The sequence below is a fragment of the Anolis sagrei genome, chromosome 2, assembly GCF_037176765.1.
Source record: "Anolis sagrei isolate rAnoSag1 chromosome 2, rAnoSag1.mat, whole genome shotgun sequence".
NCBI lineage: Eukaryota > Metazoa > Chordata > Lepidosauria > Squamata > Dactyloidae > Anolis > Anolis sagrei.
In genome coordinates, this window is record NC_090022.1 from 82437875 (window position 1) to 82460378 (window position 22504).

Below are 22504 nucleotides of genomic sequence, written 5' to 3' on the forward strand. Positions count from 1 at the left end.
TCGTTCTTCCGGGGCAGGCCCGCTCTTTCCGTCCTACTCTATGGTCTGGCTGACTCGGCAGCGATGTTGATGTCTGGAGGGACGTGGCGGTGACAGAGAGGGCCTTCTTCGGGCGGGAAGGTGGAGGCGCCTCGACAGAGCCGGACACAGCCTTAAGGTGCCACCGCCGCCTCTGCTGCTTCCATTAGATGTTCGTTCCCTTCCTGTTTATTGTGGGTATTTGCTGTTATCAACACCTTATAAACAGTGGCTCCCACTGAGGCCCTGCAAACTCTCTTGAATCAGTGTCTTGTCGAAGGTTTTCATGGCTGGAATCACTGGGTTGTTGTGAGTTTTTCAGGTTGTATGGCCATGATCCAGAAGCATTCTCTCCTGACGTTTCGCCTGCATCTATGGCAGGCCTCCTCTGAGGTTGTGAGGTCCTCACAACCTTTGAGGAGGCCTGCCATAGATGCAGGCGAAACGTCAGGAGAGAATGCTTCTGGAACATGGCCACACAGCCCGAAAAACTTACAACATTTCACTTGATTCAACCCATTTTAAATATCACTCTTACTGTTACTCCTAGTATGCATATGTTTGCTTCACTGCTCTCTTTCTTTCCCTTTCTGTTGTTGTTCATTCGTTCAGTCGTCTCCGGCTCTTCGTGACCTCATGGACCAGCCCACACCAGAGCTCCCTGTCGGCCGTCACCACCCCCAGCTCCTTCAAGGTCAGTCCAGTCACTTCAGGGATGCCATCTATCCATCTTGCCCTTGGTCAGCCCCTCTTCCTTTTGCTTTCCACTTTCCCCAGCATCACTGTCTTCTCTAAACTTTACTGTCGCCTCATTATGTGGCCAAAGTACTTCAGCTTTGTCTCTAATATCCTTCCCTCCAATGAGCAGTCGGGCTTTATTTCCTGGAGGATGGACTGGTTGGATCTTCTCGCAGTCCAAGGCACTCTCAGAACTTTCCTCCAACACCACAGCTCAAAAGCATCGATCTTCCTTCGCTCAGCCTTCCCTAAGGTCCAGCTCTCACATCCATAGGTTACTACAGGGAATACCATGGCTTTGACTAGGCGGATCTTTGTTGCCAGTCTGATGTCTCTACTCTTTACTATTTTATCGAGATTGGACATTGCTCTCCTCCCAAGAAGTAAGCGTCTTCTGATTTCCTGGCCACAGTCTGCATCCCTTTCTGTATGTACCTTCAAATGACTGATGGAAACGCCACCAATTTCGTAGTATTCTCTGAGAATGAAATGGGGTTCATTTCATCACGCTAGAGAAAAAAATTCACTTAAAATCCAGTTTCTGTCTCCTTCAGAATTATGGGGTTCATAGTTTAATGAGGCTGTTAAATGCTCTTCCTTAAACTACAAACACCACAATTCTGGAGGAGGCAGAAACTGGATTTTAAGTGATTTTTTTTCCTCTAATGTGATGAGACAAGTATAGTGAGAAAATTATGGTAGTGGTGGTTTTGCGAGTTTCTTCCTCTGAAGCACAGGTTACAGGGCCCGGTATTTACTGCTGGCCTCACATCCAAGTCGTAACCAAGGCTGCCCCTGCTTAGCTTCCAAGATCAGATGGGATCTGGTGCCTTTAGGGCACTGGCAAGGCCTACCATGTTGTTTTATGTGGCTCTCCAGATGCTTCACTGCAACATCTGAATTCCCCATCACTAGGCATCATTACTAGAGCTGATGAGAGTTGGGATACAGCAACATCTAGAAGGCTACAGGTTCTGTTTAATCAGGAGAGTGGGGTTTGTGTTGAGATACAATGCTTGTGGGGATCCCCTAGAGGCACAGCAGGTTAAACCACTGAGCTGATGAACTTGCTGACCAAAAGGTCGGTGGTTCGAATCTGGGGAGTGGGGTGAGCTCCCACTGTTGGCCCCAGCTTCTGCCAACCTAGCAGTTTGAAAACATGCAAATGTGAGTAGATCAATAGGTAACACTTTGGCAGGAAGGAAACGGTGCTCCATGCAGTCACACTGGCCATATGACCCTGTAGGTGTCTATGGGCAATGCCTGCTCTTCAGCCTAGAAATGGAGATGAGCACCACCTCCTAGAGTCGAACTTGGCTAGACTTAATGTCAGAGAGAACCTTTACTTTTTTTTACAAGGCTTGTGGATATGTAACTGAGATTACAACAGTACTTGTAACCTCAGAGCTACAAGTACTGTTGGGCTGTACTTCCATCATCCCCAGTCCACATGGCAAATAAGCAAAAGGGATGTTACTGCAATTGTCGTCCAGTAATATCTGGGGACCCTAACTGGCTTAAACGAAATATCACTAACCACTATGTAAAGAAATATACCATAGTTGGCCCTCCGTAGCCACCGATTATCTGTGTGTGGATTCAATAGCTCTTTGAAGGCAACTGATATGACCCTCGATTAAAATGTGTTTGGCACCCTTGGTTTAGGGTATTTAGGCACTGCTTTAGTTGATACTGTTTGCTTAGAAATTATTGGAGTCAGGTGGAAGAGTTCCCAAAGTATTTGCTCCCTTTCTCTAAAATGGGCTTGGGTTAAGTTTTCTCCCTTAGGATAGAAAGGTACTGTATTTGGGTTTCCCTCCAGCACCCTTCCTAGCCACCCGACAGGCTGGCCCACCTCCGCAGCCTCCTGCACATGGAATATTTATGCCTGTGGGACTCACTCCCTTCCTGCCCACACTTTTGCAAGGCCTCTTACGCTGTTGTTCTTGTTGTTGTTGCTGTTGCTTCTGCTATGTTAAGACTCAAAGCGGTTTAACATAAAAGCATCAGCATACCATTTAAAATGTACAGATATGCAAACATTAAAAGTGGATTAAATATAAACAGTATTTTAAAATTCCCAGTTTAAAACCATTAAACATATCCAGAGATAAAAACCATAGCAGCCACTAACTTGACCTTAACAACCTTCATCTTTAAAAGCCTACCTGAATAAAAAGGTGTTGGCTTTCCCCTTTTACACCCCACAAAAGCAATGATGTTTGTTATTGAAGGAAAAAACAGTGTGTTGGTCATTGTCTGTCATAATCCAACTTGGACAGATATTTGCAGTTTAACTGAATTCTAGCCCTCTGAACGAGTCCTTCCCCATCACAGTTAATATATCTCTGTGTCCTAAAAATAATATCAGGAACTTGAAAATAGTGATAGAAAGACTTGCATGCGCAGGTTGATTATGTGAGAAAGCAGTTTTCTCAGGTATTTGTTTTTGTTTTGTTTTTTGTAAAAAAAAATCCCTACATTAGGAGTCATTTTGTTCTTTCAGTAACATTAAAAAATTGGTGTTTTGATTAGTTGCCAGAACAATGACCTTTTGCATCTTGCTTGCAGTGACTAATATAATTAACCCTTATTATATTGCCTTTCAGTACATAGTCTTCCTCTTTGCTTCTGATACTGATGAGGTAGTACTAATGATTCCATAATTAATTCCCTGTGACTAATCATGGATGCCATGGGTTGCATCAGGTCATCTTCATGTGATCCTGATTGAGGGATGTCATGCCTCACCCACTGGCTGGAAGGGAAAGGATCAAAGCTGCACAGGGCCTCAACTCTTCTGTAGCCATAGATTCACAGCAAATGCATTTATTAGTTATATATTTGAAATTACTTATATACTCATGTATAAGTCTAGAAAATTTAGATAAAATATCAAGCCAAAACCACAGGTAAATGTGACTACTGTATCTTATCTCTTATTGAAAAAGGAATTTTCCATTCTCTGTTCTGATTCAAGTCTTTTTGGAAAAAAATACACTGCTGTGACAAGGCACAAAGCACTTTTGAGATTAAACAAAATGAAGATTTTATGCTGTGCTATACTTTATAGAAGTTATAACAAGAATTCTTTGTACATTTAGGATATGCTCTGGTCATGTCCCAAAAGGATGATGAATCTTTGAACGAAGATGCTTATGAACCTGTTGAAAATGACCAGAGGACAGAGGAAGCTGAGGCTACTGAGCCTGATGGAGTGGAAACTGAGCCAGTGGCTATGACACGGAAAAGACCTGAAGCCAAAACCTCTGAGCATGTTGCTTCACAAGAGTCCCTGGGCCACAAAGAAAAGGTATTGGTGACAAATCTGTCACTAAATGTTATTTTTGTTACAGTGTTCATATGTTTAAAAATATTTTACCTTCATTACTAAGACTTGAGAGCAAAGAAAATTGCACGGAATTTGGTGATGTGTTACGTACTGTTGTGAAACTATAAGAAGCAGACACCTGTGTTTTTTGAGTGTTTAGTACCTACATCTATAGAGTGCCCCAAGTATTCTTCTGGTCTTTAGAGAAATAAGAATCCCGAGCTCCCCAGAGCAGATTTTGGCCATGCAAGCAAGGGGAAGGACATCTCTTTCTTTTGGCTTCCCATTGCTGCCCATGAAAGTCTGGCAGTGGAAGTGACCTTTGATCTGAATGTTTCCAATAGCAATCGGATGACATTTTGTGATATCTGGACTTAAGTATGATTTTAATTTTTCTTCTATTTCCTTTGGACCCTCTGTTTCATAGATGTAATTTATTGACATTTGACTTCCCCTTTTAAACATTTTTTAATGACCAAGTACCTGAACAGTGATTTGTTTAACATTCAATTTGAGTAAAAAACAAACAAACACCCCCCCCCCCAAACCACTGACTTTTATTGAAATAGTTAACATTGTTACTTTGAATGATGATTTGATATTGGTCACAATTTGTATAGCAAATGCCCCAAGGTCCACTGCTTTATGTTAGAAATCTCCAGTCCAAATGAATTGATATAAACATGTTTGGAACATGACGTTCTTAATGAAATTGACATTTAAGAAAGGAAGAGAAAAGTTGCACCCAAGCAGATTAGTTAAAATAGATTTACAGTGTAACCCATTGTAACTATACATTTGAGAACTACCGCTATTGTATTATTTTTCAAAACTCTTATGTAAAATTGTATTTATTTGCTGTCTTAGAAGTATAATATTTTATGTTTTCTTGTATCTCGGTATGAAATAAGTTGTTATTTCAGTGAACAAGGCCCAGAGCAGATATCCCAGACATTTCCCTGGTTGTCATCACATTTTCCTCTCTTTTAGCTAAATTATGGGAAAGGCAGGGGAAAATCCTTCCCTCCGACCCTGCTTCTCATGAATCTTTTTCATTCTTTCTGGGCTTGGTGCAGATAGAAGCCAATGAGATTGCTTTGTGCTAACCTTCACAGCCTATTTCCAAAGCACCTGAAAGCATGTGGAATGCATGTTTTTTACAGAGGCTTTGTGTACATGGAGTCCTTCCCTCTGATCTCTTGCCCTGATGAGACTCCATGAGAAAAGAGATCAGAGCACTGGGTGTGTGACTAGCTCCCTTTCACTAAAGGTACTAGTGAGCAGCTGGCAATAAAAGTTTTGGTTATGGAGTATTTTAGATTGCGGATTTCAGAAAAAGAGATTCTACCCGTATATTAAATATGTATTATAAAGCAAGTCTAAGATTAGAAATATGATAACTATAAGCAAAATTTGATAACTATAAGCAAAAGATTGATCATATCCTATTTTTTCCCCTCTTACAGGAATCCAGTTTATCTGATGGGTCACAAACAGGATGGAACTATTGGGGGAGTTGGGGGAAATCATTGCTCTCAACAGCTTCAGTTACAGTGGCTACCGTAGGTAAGGTTTTCTAAAGCTCCAGTCTACATTTATCGTAAAGATCTGCTCCAGATTTCAGTCACTTTTTCATCTTTATCATTTTTTTCACTTACTTTTAGATAAATCAGACATGTTGAGGAAAGGAGCTACATATCTATCTATCTATTTATCTATCTATCAATTAATTTTAATTTAATACCTAAACCAGGCATTACACTGTAGATTTATGAGCACTTTTTCAAATGCACACTGGTGATTTGAACAGATCTGTCTTACTGATTTGGTTTGCACTTGCTGTGTTTTTAAAATTTTAAATCTTCTTATGATTAAAGTAATATTTTTTCTTGCCTTTAGGTTATGGCATCTCAAATGTCATTGAAAAGGCAGAAACATCTCTTGGGATTCCAAACTCTACTGAATTACATTCTGAGGCCAAAGATGCTACAGAAGGTGAGGTTTTTTTTTAGTGAAAAATAAAATCTGTTTAAAGTTTTCTGCCTTTATTGTTGTAAATGGTAAGTCAGTACTATTGCTATTTATTTGAGGGGATTGGTTGTACATTGTCAGAAAATAGTGTCATTCTTTTACTTGCAGGATGTGATTTTTTTTTTTTACCAAGGTGGCAGCTTCCTCCTTTTTGAATCTGAGAATTGTGCGCACAGCCCATCCAGGGGAATTGAAATTTTTCACATAGTTAAGCAAAAGGAGGCTAATGTAGTCTTACAGAACTACATGTCCTTTTCAGGGGTGACTGGTGGATGAAAGCTGTAGAGAGTGGCAATGCACCCCTTTTGTAGTTCACCATCCCTTTTCCTGGAGGTAAACAGGAGAACTCTAGTTTGACACCAGTGGGGCTCCTGAGCAGCTCAGAGCTGTGGTAAAATCAATAATAGTTAAAGGATCAGCACCTGCCCCAGAGTTTTTCTGCATTATGTTGGGGAACCCCTCTGCAACTGGACTGTCTCTTGTATGCCAAAATGGCTGTTAATGCTAACTCAATCCATGTGAGCCTGTGCACCTCTGTCAATGTATTGTATGTGCTTCCAACAATGTATGTTGTCTGAAGTCTAGAGAATTGCACTACTAGTTTCATGTATCAATCCATCAATCAATCAATCAATGTAGCCAAAGGATCTTTAGTCAAATTTGAAATAGGAAATCTGAGGGGAGGGGGAGTGAACAACCTTGCAACATTATAGGTTTCTTGTTTTAATTTATAATGCAGATAATTTAGTTGGAGGATTGTTGATTATAATGCAGTTTCTTGTGGTTTTCTCCCTTTCAGAAAGCCAGCATTTTGAAGAAGGCAACACTCACAAAGGAGAGGCTGAAAGTCTGTTGCCTATAAGTGGTGCGCTTGGAATGCTTTCTACCCTTTCTGCTGCAGTTCAGAACACCGTGAGTGTGACCATGGACTTGTATGACTACTGAATTGTCTTGTTTTTAGGACTAAATGGTCTACTCTTTTATTTTAAAGCTGGTCAGTGGTGGTTCATTAAACAGTCAAGTAAATAAGTAATCTAGTCCCGTGTGCAATGTATGATGATTAATGGCATCTAGAGTGAAGTGGGGACAATTGCTGGATGTTAGGGGACTAAAATGGAGGACTACACCCCAAAACTCTCTCCTGAAAAAAAAAAGATTTTTTTTCTTCCCCCAATTTCTCCTCTATACGGCCCAGGGAGAGCAAAAATATAGAGAAAAAAACTCATTTGCACTAAGGGGACAGTCGAGGTTATTTTCAAAATTGAAGTCCTCCATAGATGTAAAAACAGCGACTTTCCTTATCTTGTTCTGCCATCTTCCACAATTCTTCACCCCTACCTTCCCAGTTGTTTTCTAAAAGGAAGCAATGAGTAGTTAACTTTTTATGATTTTTTGGTGTGAACGTCTTCAAAAACTGCAATTTTCAAGGGCTATTTTCAGTTCATGGCTAACTCTGCACAATATTTACATGTGGCTTTTTTCTGTGCAATGTAACATCATTTTCTTCACAGTAAGCAATATTTTTGCACATCGATACTATTTTCTGCTTAGAACATTAGCTGTTTCCTGTGCAGAAAATTCTGTTTTCCATGAAAAACGATGTGCATTAAAATGAAAATTCTCATCAATCCATGATTCTTCTCATCATGATTTCTAACAGAAACAACTGTTTAGACCACTTTCTGGATATATTTGAATATTCATTTCATCCCTAAGTAGTGGGCATATGACATGTAACCTTTTTTGACTGTTCACTGAGTAGCATGAGATATTCTGGCCTTGAAATCTAAGATATGGAATAGCTGATGTGAAGCCTTTTTAGAAAATTTCATGCTGTATTCTAGGCCTTGGGCACCAACCTGTATGAATTCTTCAGTCTAGATTTATTGTTTAATTTGTGTGGTGTGAAGGAATGCCCCTCTTTACTTTATTTCTACTGATTATTAGTGATGTATTCATATTGTTATTTTTAATTCAATAGTAGTAGTAGCAGCACTAGAGTAATAATAATTTTATTGATTCCCTTAAGCCATGTCACAACACCAAACCAAACAATGAGGCTTGATTAGACTTTATTGCAATCTATGTAGTAAGTTAAAATAAGACACTAATAACAATACAGTAAATAAATATGATAAAACGGAGTATATACATCATATTTCCTTATCACTCTACATAGTACTAGAGTAGAGTTGGGCCTCATCAGACTAGAGAAAAAAATCAACTTAAAATCTGGTTTCTGCCTCCTGCAGAATTCTGGGATTTGTAGTTCAGGGAGGAGCCTTTAACAACCTTGCTAAACTACAAACCCCAGAATTCTGCAGGAGACAGAAAGTGGATTTTAAGTGGATTTTTTCTCTAGTGTGATGAAGTGGTAGTCCACTTTTCAGGATGGACTACCATCTTGAAGTTTTTCATTAAGGATGAAAAACTTAATGACTCAAATTGCAACTTACACAAAATCAAACCCCTTTAATAATACTGAGTACACAAAGCATTAAACTAAAATAGAAATAGCATAATCACAATACAATCACAATATCACAGTACAATAAATCATATTTGAGCTGGGATAAATAATACTTGTTGTAACTATCAGCCACATATTTCCTACAATAACTTGCAACCATCAAATAAGTTATATTTGCTTTTAGCAAGCTTTCCTCCAGCTCAGATTTATTTCTATCTGTCTGTCTGCCTGTCTGTCTATCTAAGCTAGAGTACTGTATGGTTGAATCTGGTATGGTTTATTTTTTCTCTCTCTCAATTAATTTTTTTTTGTTTATCTCATATCTATCTAAAAACCATTTAGATTGACTTGGATCTTGCAGTGTTTGTGAAGGCAAAATAAGAAAACTAACAGAAGATTTTTTAATTTTTAAAGCATATGATTACATTATTGGTCTTGCTATTAGGAGAAAAACTATGCTCTTTTAAAATAATATTTACGAATATCTTACTTCCTCAGCATAATGAGAAGAGTATGTGCTACAGCTTGAATGCTTAGAAGCCAGAGCTTATCACAGGCAGTCATATTTCTGTAGTATGCTTATGCCTTCTTCAAGGCAAGGTCTGAATTTCACTGTTTTTTCTAAATTGAGCAAATGTATTCTGCAGGGAAAAACAGTTATTAGCGGAAGTCTGGATGCATTAGAATTTATTGGGAAGAAGACTATGGATGTGATTGCTGAAGGTGACCCTGGGTTCAAGAAAACGAAAGGCCTCATGAATAGAAATTCTACACTTTCTCAGGTACTGGCTTTCTTAAGGATGCTATACAATTGAGAATGGTTCATTCCTGGATTGGCTCAGTGTAGTCCATAGCGTACTATGCTTTCTAGTAGGGCACAAAATATTTTAGGTATGAACCTTTTCCTTTGAACATTCTGTCTTTTCATTCTTCAGTTCTAAAGCTTGTTTTTTGTCCATTTGTAGATCTTGCGAGAGGCAAAAGAGAGAGAAGAACAACAACAGATATCCACGGAGGTTTCCATGGCTACAGAGAAGAAAGCCCACTATGGGCTATTCTTTGATGAGTTTCAGGGTCTTTCTCATTTGGAAGCCTTAGAGATGCTTTCAAGAGAGAGTGAATCAAAGGTAATGGCCTTTAGCAATTCCCCTTCCTTTTGCCTTAAAAAAAAAACATTGAGGGGTAATAAGAGTAGATATCGCTATAAACTCTGAGGGATGAGTCCTTTAGTAGATTCTTCACAAGCACTAGTAAATGAAAACTACATAGACACAGGGAAAATGGCCTCCTGCCGTTCCCTGCTGTTTCTTTCTCTTTTGTGTAGTCTACTCTGTTTTAAATAAAGTGCTTTCTCAATCTTTGTTGTTCAAACTCACAATGAAATTGATGGTGGTTAAAATAAATCATCAGAATTCTGAAATATGACAATTGTGATGTTCTTATTCCCTGATGGAGAGAAAAGAATGCATGCAACTGCTCCTTTTTAAAAAGGAAGAAGATTGCTTTTACTAGGCAGCCTGTCATTAATGCTGCCATCTTTGCTTTTCACATCAAATACATGTAAGTGGCTTTACAATTCTCTCTGTGGCTTTCTTCTCTTCAATCAGGTGAAGTCAGTTATGAGCTCACTCTCTGGAGAGAAGTTAAATACTTTAAAGGTGGAGGTGGAACAGCTGAAAGAAGCATTTTCCTTAGCTGAATTTTGTGATGATGAAGAGGAAGAAAAGAGAGGTAATTATGAGAATTCTGGCTTTCAGGGTAAAAAGCAGACTTTTAAAATAACTGAATGGCAATCTAATTCTGTGGTTTGTACTGCAGTTAGCTGCACAGGTAGGATGGAAAAGTGCTAGTAAGGACACCCCAGTGAGGCACATTGACAATTTGCCCATTATTCCATCTCTGATAGTGGTTCATTCTCTGGAATCTGCATGAAGTATAAGACAGCATTCAGCACGAATTTAGTACTCTATGGAATACCAACTTTTTCAGGTTAAAAGATTCTGTGGCCATCAGTATTTTGCATAATGGTTACTAGAAGTCAGATATTCAATTATTAGTTATATATGTGACCTGCCCTTTCTCCAAGAGAATGAGAGCAGAAAACAGGTGGCTCTCCTTATCCACAATTTCTGTGTCTGCAGATTCAACCACCCTTGACCTAAAAATATTCAAACAAAATTCAAAAAAATTAATCTTGATTTTTGTTATTTTACGTAAGGAACACTTACTATGCTATTTTATATAATGAGACTTGAACATCCTTGGATTTTTCTATCCACAGGTTATCCTAGGATCTACTGTCCTTATATATATTTTCTTTACATGAACCATACCGAATATGTTAGATTCAGGAAGAGTAATTCACTCTGGCTCTGGGTGGCTTGGTGAGCTCCAAGTGGAAATTGAAGCCTAGATCTTCCTGACCCAGATGTAATAATTTAATGTCTGTATTTTGTGTTGGATCCTATAGCTTGTGTCTGGTTTTGTTTTTTGAGCTCCTGCATCTCTAGAAGTGACTACACATGAGTCTGTGCACCTTAGTTTAAGTGAATGGAGTTGTGGTGTGATAATGTGAGGTGTCCCATTGACTTGTGTAGGAGAGGATCATAAAAGGAGGATTCTTACACATTCCGCCCTGAGTCCCTCAGGGGAGATAGGGCGGAATACAAATAAAGTCTTACGCTATTATTATCACATGGGAAAAGTCAGTTATGGTCAATATGAAATTAGAAAATGAGATGTGTAAGGAATATGTGACTCCTTGAGTATTCTCCAACTCCCATCAGTCCCAGGTATCCCCATGTAGCTACTAATTCATGGGCATGGGTGTAGGTTGCTGTTGTTTATATGAAAAGCTATTTCTGAGACCAAGAAAAACTGCCCAAGAAATTTGAAGTTGCTGCCATAAGAAAAGGAAAATTTTAAAAACCCTCTGGGCAGGCCTTCAACATTTTTATAGCAACCTTTTGTGCTCTGTACACTTTCTGGTGTGTGAATCCAGATTTTATTGTACGAATGTCATACAGGAACCAGACCAAAGTTATGGATGCATTCAAACCTTCATAGAATAGTAGGCAGGGTATGAAATGATGTAGTCTTTTGGAGCCCCTTCCTTCATATGCTTCTCTGTAATAATAATAAAGGCATGTAAACAGCAGTATCTCTGGAATGAGAATGCTCTCTAAGCATGAGAGGAGAAGCACATAAAATCTACTGAAATACTGTGCATCTTTTAAAGTGTTCATTTTCTTTATTGCTCTTGAATAATTCATTCAATTTAATAGTCTATTAATAGACAGTTTACTATGATTCTTCCTCAAATGGCATAGTTTGAGCAGAGAGATGCTAATGGTGGCTGATTTTGTCTCTTGGTCATACTAGACCTTCCAGAGTGTTTGCATCAGAACAGGGAGGTCTACCCTTTCACAAACTGCAGTCAACTAACATTTAATTATTAGATATAGTATTCAGAGTCTGTCTTCTGTTGCTTTCAGATGAGGAAGACTTCACAAAAGAAATAACAGATTTGTTTTTTGAACTACACATCTCTACAAAGCCAACCAAACTGACCCAAGTAAGTTTCTGTCATTTCTTGACTGTTGGGGTTAGGGTCTTTGAAATGAAGACGGCCATTGGACAAGCTAGCTAGGAGTTGGAGTCCCAAACACCTGGAGGGTCACAAGTTGTGCAGGCTTGACCTAGGCCACGTCCTTTCAAAGAACAATAAGAGATATTTGTAAAGTTGTAAGATTGGCTCTTTGAACTTTCCAACTCTTAACAATCTTATATCCTCCAGTAATCAGCAGCCCTATTAGATAACAGTGCCATTATGCTGTTACAGTGGGCCATAGTCGGTAAGTTCTGTATTTCATTTATTGGCATATGGGTTGATCACTTCATAGGTTCTATGTACCAAAACCCAAAAGAGTATGTCATCTCTAGTAGATAGACTGGGTGCATTCATGAAGCCAGTGGTTCCCAGCCAGTTTTATGTGAACCACAGATAACCTGTAAGAAACAGAAAAGTGGTATTTGGGAGTCTTTTACAGGCAACCTGAGGTGATTCAGCATGGTTTTTCAGGAAGGGGCCCTGCAAGCATAATATTTATTTATTTACTATATTTGTATACTGTCCTTCTCAGCCCTTGGGTGACATAGGGCGGTTTACAATGGCAATGATTCGATGCCCCAAAACACCATAAAACATTTTAAAACATTAATACATAATATAAAACCATAATAAGAATACTAAAAGCATACATCATTTGCGTCTCCTAATAAAAACATTGTCCCATCTCGTTGTCCAATCGTTCTAATTCCTATGTCTTGTACCTTGCATTTTCAAACGCTTGCTCAAACAACCAAGTCTTGACTCTCTCCCTCACCTACATACAAATGGGCCTGGAAATAGGGATCTGGCAGCAGCAGCTTCAAACCCAAGGAAGGAAGGCAGGCAGGAAGGGAGGATCCAATGCCCCCCTTCCCACCCCCTCCCTTTGCCCAGCATTGGACCCTTCCTTCCTTGCCTGTTCTTGAGGCAGCTGCTGCCAGAGCACCATTTACAGTCTCCTCTTTGCAACCTCCTGGGCTTGCAAGGAAGGAAGGATCCAACATAGGCAAAGGAAGGGGGCAAGAATGGCAGTGTTGGATCCTTCGTTCCTTGCCTGGGCTTGAAGCTGCTGCCACCAAAGCCCCATTTTCAGGCCCAGGTGGCGGAGAGCTGGGTTGCAAAGAGGAGATTGCACATGGGGCTCTGGGAGCAGCTTGCTCAAGAGCAAGGAAGGAAGGAAGAATCCAGCATAAGGGAAAGGGGTTTTTTCCTTCATTCCTTACCTGCTCTTGAGACAAGGAAGGAAGCCCCATTCACAGGTTGGCTTGCAAGGAGGAGGAGGCAACCGAAAGTCAGTAAAGGCAGGGGCTGAGGGAAGCTCCATCACGTTTCTCTTGGGGAGGGGAGGGAAGAAAGCACGCGGGTACGCTCTCCTTTTGGCTTGTCCAGCCGAAGAAGAGCTCTTGGGCCCCATTCTCCCAGAGTGGCTCTTGAAGCCTGAGTAATAACAGGAGCATGGGCTCCTGTTAGTACTATGGTTTCAAGAGCTACTCTGGGAGTCTACTACTATCAAGAAACAGTCTCCTCCTTACAACCCCATGGGCTACTCTGGCATTGAGCAATAGTATCAATCTCAGAATTGTCTCTTAAAGGTTGGGAACCACCGCATCAAGCAGAGCTGGTTTTTTCTGTTTGAACTTAGTATGTCAGCCCTATTTCCATGTTTTCTTGCAATGTTTGGTAGAGCCACTGAGTGGCACTGTATCCTGAAAGGGGATGAAAATGCCGCTTACCTAAGAAGCCAGCTCTTATCTTGTTGTTCAGTTCAAAACAGAAATGCTTTTAAAGGTGTTTTTTTCCCCACTAAATGTTTTCACACATCCTGTTCTAAGGATTTCTGTGTATACACACAGAATAAATATAAGTTTCAGGTAAACGCTCTTCAGGTAACATACATTAAAATATAAATTAAGATCTATAACACATAGTTGATTTCAAATAGCACCACAGCAAGAACAGCCTTGTGCTGAACCTCCAAACTCATCAGCTTTCCTCTGACCAATCAAAAGATGGTGTTCTTTAGCCTGCAATTTTCTATTTACCGTGTTTTCTTATGGCATCACCTGCTCTCATAAGAAAGACAATCAGACTTTCATGAATACCAAGATATTTGGGGGAGGAGATCCTGAATGTGAGGAAGATGCATATCTTACCCAATAGGAACAGGCCATTCACTGATGAAGGGAAGGGTGGAGGGAGAGAACAGTCAGTGAGGTGAGGGGAGTAGGAATGGATTGTCCAGAACCCTGAACAGGAAGCACTGTATTAGCAATGAGGCAACATTTAATTGACAGTTTTACTTGTTTAAGGTACTTCACATGTTTTATTCCCCCACTAGCATCACCAAGAAAAGAGTCTGTAACTGAGCAATGCAGTATAAAGCAGGTAGGGAGATGGTTAGTACTCAAGAGTCCATTCCTTCATATTTCTTCTTCAAATGGCCAGTTTGAGAACACAGAAAGGATCAACTGGCTATTTGAGAAAATAAAATTCTGTGAAGGAATGTAAGCTGTCTTTTCCTTACAATCAGGTATTGTTCCCTGGCTGTTTGTTTCTTTGGGTGTGGATTCCAACTTTGCTTTAAATCCAAATTCAGCAGGCCTCCAACTCTTCTGGTGTGCAGTGGAAGTGCGACCATTCTGCTTTCCTTTTCATTGATATACTGATGTTTCTGCTTCTCCTTATATAGGCAAGGAACTCTACTTGTGAATTGGTTAAAAGCCTCAGAGTCCAGACTGTAAAAGCAGACAAACCGGATGAAGGAGACGAGCAGGAGGACTCAGGAGATGCTGGACAAGGGCATAAAAAATCAGTTGAGGTAATCAATGTAACTGAAGGAATGTTGGAAGTGCAGTCTAATCTGGGCACTCTTACATAATCTTCAACAAGAAATCACGACACGTTTTATCCTTGCAGGGATAATCTTTAAAGGAAGCCTTTCAGGAATAGAATTAGATAAAAAAAAAACAAATGTAGTTTTCTTGAACCTGTACACTCACATTTTTTTTCAAAATCTACAGGATATTCATACCCTTGCAATTAGAAGCTTGGCAGAATTGACAGCCTATTCCATTGAAGTATTCCACAAAGCTGCTGAATTGTTTCTTCATGGTCAGAAAGAAGAGGTGCTAGCCGTAGATCGAGCCAAAGCCCTTTCACAGTAAGGCTGATGACTCTTGACTGCTCTCCCATACATGAATTGGATTGTAAATTGTATCCTGTGTACTAGTTGCGATATAGCCCTACAATTTCTTTTAACAATTCTGGAATAAACAAGAGAAACACTTTTAGGCCAAATCATATATGATATTCTGTCATTGATAAGTCATTTTTTCTCTTTATCCCCCTCAGGTAAGTCTAGTCAAGATTGTTCAGTCTGGACAGAAGATTGAGATGGGTTGAAGGCACTGCTAATAGGCAGTCTCTATTGCAATGGGCAGTCTCTAGCCCATTGTATGTGAGTCAATGGGGGACTCGGCAAGAAAGAGATGACTTATCCCAGCCATCAAAGCCGCCTCTAGAAAATTCAAGTAGCTTTTTAGGGGGATGTATTTTTGTTGATGCTGCAGTCAGGGCTTCTTACTTCTCTCACTCCCCAAAATGGTGAATATCGGGAGACTGATCCTCTGGAGTAGGCACAGGTGTGATCCCAGGCAGAGTATATACAGATGATTCAAACTGTTCCTGTTTTCTTTGTAATAAAGGTAGTTTGTTTCCTGTCCACTTTAGGCTTCTGGCATAAGGCTCAAAACCAAACTATTTTAGATCACTGTTGGATGGGTCATGGTAGTGAATTCATATTGTTATCAGGTTGTTAGTTATCTTACATGTTGTGAATGGGTGGCAGAGACCACTTTGTCCATATGCTATTTCAGAGTGAAAATCATGCAGCCATCCTAATGTTAATTTACAATTGCAGTCTCCACAATAGTCAGTGATAAGTAATGGTGAAAGCTCCAGTCTAACCACATCTGGAGATCCTTCCCATTCTCTCTACTGCAGTTACATCTAAATTCATCTAATTAAAATAGTTCCCCTTGCCTCTGTTTAGTCTCAGCTATGACATAATGATAAGTTGATATGAGTTTGTTGTCTGCAGAATTTGGAAATGCTACTGTCAAGAAAACTACAGCTAGCATCCTGGGGGGTTCTAGAAATTATAGTTCCAAAGCCCTAATTTTCTTTTTTTTAAAGATATAATTCTTATTCAATAAAACAAAACAGACAAACAAGCCTACAAGCAACCAAATGTGTAAAACACTAAACAAAATGCAACAATCAGGTTCATCCCCCATCCACAAAAACAAAACCATATAATTTTTTTTTCTTGCTATAAAAGGTAACTCCCAGTAATACAACATAGTTTACAGCAATGATCCTCACTACAACAAATGCACCCCTACCACTCCTACACATAAACAAGTGCCTGCTCTATAAGCCTCACACCCTCTGCCTGATGGTTTTAACGTCTTTACTTTTTAACATCCATAATATATCACTAGTCATCATCCAACTATTATGATAAAATTTCTCCCATTTTTTGGTGTTAAAAGGTAGTAAATAAGTCCCAGTCTTCCTTAAAGTTAGTCAATATTTTTTCCTTAATCAGCTTTGTTAGTTTGTTCATTTCAGCTACTTCATACACCTTTGTAAGCAAGCCTTCTTGTGTTGGACTCACAGGATCTTTCCATTGCTGGTCATAGATAATTTTTGCTGCCATAATCATGTATAATATTAGTCTTCCATGTTTTCTGGATACTCTTACATAATTTATTTATTTTATTTTTAACTGGTCATTTAATGTCTCCAACAAGTAGAACTCTGGTTTCATCATAAATTTGACCTTAACAATTTCCATAATTAACAAATGGATTTGAGGCCAATATTTCTGGGCTTTTTTGCATGACCACCACATATGCCAAACCCCTAATTTTCTAGAGCATTGGTTAGCTGTGGCTTTTAGTGCTGTGTGCTGGGGATGGGGGCAACTAGTCTAGCACTTCCATGTCCAAGTGCAAGGGTCTGAATCATGCAGCTCTCCAAATGCCAACTCTCAATAACTGTAGTTGATGGCAAGTAGTGCTGGGATCCAATAATATATGGAGGCCCTTTATATTGCCCTTTTTTCTCTTAAAAGAAACTCAAAGTAACAAAGAGACTAAAAAATTGGTGTTGCTATGAAATTTCAGTTTTTTGTACTGTTATTTCAACACCCCTGCAGCACAGTTCAAAGTCTTGGTTTATGGAGTTTCAAATGACAGGTGTTTTCACTATTTTTTCTTACAAAAAGTTGAGAAGCACTAAATAAAAACAGGAAACTCCACTCTAGTAAGTTTTATTTACAACACCTTGTTTGTTTTCTTCCAGAATGACCATTGTGCTATGTAAAGAATTATCATCTCTTTCCAAGGACTTTGCTACCTGTTTAACAGCTGCAGGGGTAAGAGGTCAAGGTTTTGAAGGTTTCCACTGTGAAAACAGAATAATGCAACTGCATGATCAATAGTGCATGATGATGATTATGATGATGACTGTAAAGAATCTCCCTTTTTCATCCACTGAATCTGCAGCTTTTTATACCTCTTGCTTCTTTACCACAAGTATTGCAGTTGCTCTAGTATACTAGTTCCCCTGGTATAGATATCCAACAGGATCTTGACTAAACCTCATTTTCTCTGTCTTGCCCTTTCTGATGTTTTGTTTCTAAAAAGAGGAAAGAATTCTTCTTTTGAAGGCTGTTATTTAATAAAATCAATGGGAAATATTGAAAAAAATGAATATTTTATGCTAGACTCAGTAGAACAGGGTATACAGCCTTCTTAGCCCCAAGGATGGCATCCTGAATCAGAATGCCACCTGCATATATGCATTATTGTTCTTATTTTCACTGGTAGGAAAACTGCAATTGTGGAGTCAGAAATCCTTGGTTTTACATTTGGCTTTATCCCTGTCACCCACCTAGAAAATCAAGGGATTTCAAAATCCAGACTTTAGTACCTTTCCACTGCAGCCCGGCTATTCAGGTTTAGCAGTACAGAAAGCAGAAGCAGGCCCTGTCAGCTTTGAGGGCAAACTGGGGAGTGACTAAGTGCTGCTTGTTGGCTGTAAGGATATCCAGTCCTGTGCTAGAAGTACTTCCTTGACTTTTTTACATCCCTTCCTCTCTCTCTTCCTTCCAAGAATAAATCAGATTATCTTCTTTCTTTCTTTCTTTCTTTCTTTCTTTCTTTCTTTCTTTCTTTCTTTCACTATCCTTTCCATGCTCATGCTGCCCCTGTCTTATACAGTAATTTGACATTTTGTGTACTACTGCTGTTTTATTGTTTTTGAAAATCTCGGCTGAGATTTTGAGTCCAGAGTAGGTGCAGTACATTTTTGCCATAGGTTGCTTCTTCAGAGTTCTGTGTTCAAATGCTATAAAATGGATTCTAAACTGATTGAAACCAGTGGAACTATTATTGAATCACTTTTAAGACCGGAGGTCACCTTCCATTCAGGATGGTTTTATGCTCAGTTTTTAAGTGCAATCTAAAAATATATTTGATCTTTTTATAGATGGAAGAGAAGGCAGATGTCCTTAACCCTTTAATCACTGGAGTATTTTTGGAGGTCAGTTTCAATAAATGTTTTATTTATTTATTTATTTCTGTTCTGTCCTATCTCCCCGAAGGGACTCAGGGCAGATTCCAACATGCAGTGTACAAATGTACAGATGTATATGTTTCGTAGTTGCAACTTCATCTGAGATCCCTGGATGGTGCGTGAGTGTAAAGAAGGAATGATAAATTAAGCGATTTGATTTGAGATGGTGCATGAGTGTGAAGAGGGAATGATAAATTAAGGGATTTGATTCGATCATATTACATATTTGAAAAGCTTTGTAACGTCATTCCTAAATTATTACTACCTTGTATTCCATGTTGTGTTGATTGGATGAAATATGGAGATTGTATGATGTTGCCCTATAAAATTTAAGTCTAGGTTAAAAGTAAAAATCTGTGACTTCCTCAGTCTTTTCTAATTTCCATAGGTTGTAGAAAAAAAAGCTGAAATCATGTGAACAGCTTGTTCAGAAACAGAAGCTTGGTAGTTGGGTTGACCCATATTTTAATTAATACTAGCCATCCCCTGCCACGCATTGCTGTGGCCCAGTCTGGTGATCTGGAAAGTAATGAGAAGGTGTTGATTTCTAATATATGTAATGTCTTTACGCTTGTGGGTAAACAGTATTTCTTGTTGTTTCTTTGTCAGTGTTGATATAGAGATTGTCTGGTTTGTCTACTCTGGAACATGCAACATATAATTGTCCTTCTTTAGGAGACCCTTTCAAATCGGTGACACTATATCTCTCTGTGTGTGAATCATATATCTATCTATATATATGGCTGGATGGCTCTTTTGTCACGGTGAAGGGAGTTGGACTGGATGGCCTTAAGTATTTTCTATTGTCATGGGGGTTCTGTGTAGGAAGTTTGCCCCAATTCTGTCGTTGGTGGGGTTCAGAATGCTCTTTGATTGTAGTTGTACTATAAATCCCAGCAACTACAACTCTCAAATGCCAAATTCAATTTTTTTTTTGTGATAATCGCTCCTTGGGTTAGTAGGTGTCTTGTGGCCAAATTTGGCAGCAATTCGTCCAGTAGTTTTTGTGTTATGTTAATCCCACAAACAAACATTACATTTTTATTTATATAGATGGTATGTGGATCCCTGCATGCTATATGACTGCGGCCTAGACAAAAGATATTTGAAGATAGGATTAAAACCAATCTTTAAAAATGTGGTATAAACACCAAGAATCAGGAAGTCCTGGCACTTGAGCATTGTAACTGGAGGTCAGCTGTCACCAATGGTACTATGGATTTTGAAGAAGCATGAATAGAGGATGAAAGAGAGAAACATGCCAAGAGGAAGGTGCATCAAGCAAACCCTTTCCATCTGGAAATCTATGTTCTCATTGTGAAAGACCATGAATAGATCTCTAGTCAATTACAAAACGATCGCTATGACTCTACCCTTGGATGACAATCATTCTTAGCCATTAAGTTATAGCCTATGATGATGATGATGATTCCCCATTAGTTGCTTTAGATTATCAATTTTGGCAGTAGTGATGAGATACTAACTCATACTAACTAAATGACATCTCCTAGGATGACTAGGCACTTTATATGCAGTGAGAAACTCCAGAATGATTATTTTTTGTTCTCCTTTATAGGCTTCAAACAGCGCCTCTTACATCCAAGATGCCTTCCAGCTGCTCCTTCCCGTTCTTCAGATCTCCCACATCCAAAGTCGGACAGAGTTGACAAAAATCTGACCGTACTAGAGCAGCACCCCTAGTCTTTTTGAATGATTACTCTCTGGTTCCACAAAAATAAGGAGCATGTAATAAAGAGATAACTTTGATTTCTAGTTCCCACTGACCAATAATCAAATGGCAAATGTCTATAACCTATCTTAAGAAGATAAAATACAGACAATATAGCAAGCTTAGAAGTGTGGGATGCTCATGTTCTCTCTATTACTGCTCCTGGTGTTTTGTTGAGAAAATAAGGCATTAAGCTCTTTGATTGGAAGTTTAAAAAAAAATAAAGAGCAAGAATGCATATATTTCTACACTCATGGAATCAAGGTGAATTATACAACAGGCATGATAATTGTGTAATCTGATGAACCATATGCTCTTAGAAAGGCTACCTTAAGTTAATTATCAACTAATCCATGATGATAATTACAGTTAAAAAAAAGGTGTGGAGCTGTGTTCTTGTCGTGTCTATACTTCATTGACCCATAGAGCCAAGGGAAGGAAGGTTGCAGCCCTGTGCATAGTGATCTGGGAATAAACCTCATCAGCTCGAGTGTGACTTGCTTCCAAGCCGAGTTATGGTGATTAAGTCAAAAGCCTGACTGGCTTATGGCTTTTTTAGGCTTGACTGCTCATTAATGAAAGCTTACAGGTAAATTGGGAATTCTTAAATCTATTTAGAGGAATGTATTTCCAAGATTTTTAAAAAAAACAACAAACACTCCTTTGTGCATAGAACAGAAGCTTGGACCTGAACTGGCTAATGCATTTTCAGTGTAGTTCTCTAGCAATAAACAAAAAGAATCTCAAGAGATGTTTGCATAATTGAGTCGGGGATTTATTAAAACAGAAAGCTGGCATAGCAAAAATACAGAATTAACATGGTGTTTTGTTTCTCTTAGTCTAATTTCAGGTGTTAAAAAATTGATCCCCAAATTTACACTTGATTCTTCATATGGTTTGCAGAAAACAGTTTCCCCCTTGTTCAGAATTGCAATTTGCATAATTGAGTTTCCCTCAGCCCTCATTTTGGTGATCCCACTTTTTTTTCAAAAGGAGTTCTAGAATCATTTTTAAAAACAAAACAACTTGTTTCAGAAAGTGTGACTACTTCCATTTGTCTCCAAGGATCAGGAAGGCCCTGACCCTTCAGATGTTGGCATCCAATCCATCAACTCAAGCTAGGCTTAGCCAATGGTAAAGGGAAATTAGTACAATAGTTCATCATCATCGGGAGTGCCTCAGATTCCCTCTATGAATTAGAGGTATCACCTTATGATGGAATGGGGTTGTGTGAATATTTGCATGGAAGGAAGAGTTGGACGGAGGTGAATTGCAAGTTACTGCCACTTTTGGGAACAGATTGAGCTTGTGATTTTTTTTTATTAGGATGGGCTTGTTGCAGTGTTTTAGCTCTGGTCTGAATTTTCAGGCTCTTTGTTTTTTAAAGTCTTCCAATTGGTAAATCTGTTTACTACCAAAGTCTGGCCTAAATTCATTTGTTAGCATCACCTAGAGTAGAGCCTTGCACCACTAGGAATTTGCTAAGGAAGCAAATCCCATCGATTTAGTGAATCTACTCTAGCAATTACATTTAGCTCTCTTTTATTAAGAAAAGCAGTATTGGAACAACATGTTTGAAATTTGGCAACAAACATGCTCAGTCTTGCACAGGAGGACAAAAAATTGCTCAGCTTTTAATGTATAGTAGATCTTTTGGAAAGAATTTTTTAAAGCAAAAGATCTATATTTTGAATAAAAATGACATTTGTGAGTAAAATCTGCACTATATTATATAATGATGATAAATGGTCTGTAATGTAATAAAAAGTTTTGCATTAATGACAAGGCTGCTTGTTTTCTGTAGGATAGATGCTCTCCAGAATGTGACAGTGTTTGACTGTGTCACTGTGCTCTACAATAGGCGGAGCAAGCCTATGGAAGTGACAAAGGACGGTGATTTCTAAGATCAGTTGGATTCATACTGCCTTGGATGAA

The 22504-nt window shown here is 39.0% G+C and overlaps 1 protein-coding gene across 3 annotated transcripts; it reads left to right on the plus strand.

Annotated features, from left to right (window-relative positions):
- Positions 1-10: 10 nt before the first annotated feature.
- On the plus strand, positions 11-22348 carry FAM114A2 (family with sequence similarity 114 member A2). Of its 3 annotated transcripts, none has more exons than XM_067463664.1 (14): positions 11-212; positions 3861-4069; positions 5554-5653; positions 5987-6082; positions 6918-7030; positions 9236-9370; positions 9554-9715; positions 10196-10319; positions 12083-12162; positions 14888-15016; positions 15219-15358; positions 17566-17638; positions 18754-18807; positions 20417-22348. In XM_067463664.1, the coding sequence occupies exons 2-14, from the start codon at positions 3875-3877 to the stop codon at positions 20516-20518; spliced, it is 1503 nt and encodes a 500-aa protein (XP_067319765.1). In that variant the 5' UTR covers positions 11-212; positions 3861-3874; the 3' UTR covers positions 20519-22348. The 3 variants fall into 3 exon arrangements, with proteins under 3 accessions (XP_067319765.1, XP_060621493.2, XP_060621494.2); XM_060765510.2 differs by having other exon boundaries at positions 11-190; XM_060765511.2 differs by having other exon boundaries at positions 11-157.
- Positions 22349-22504: the final 156 nt, after the last annotated feature.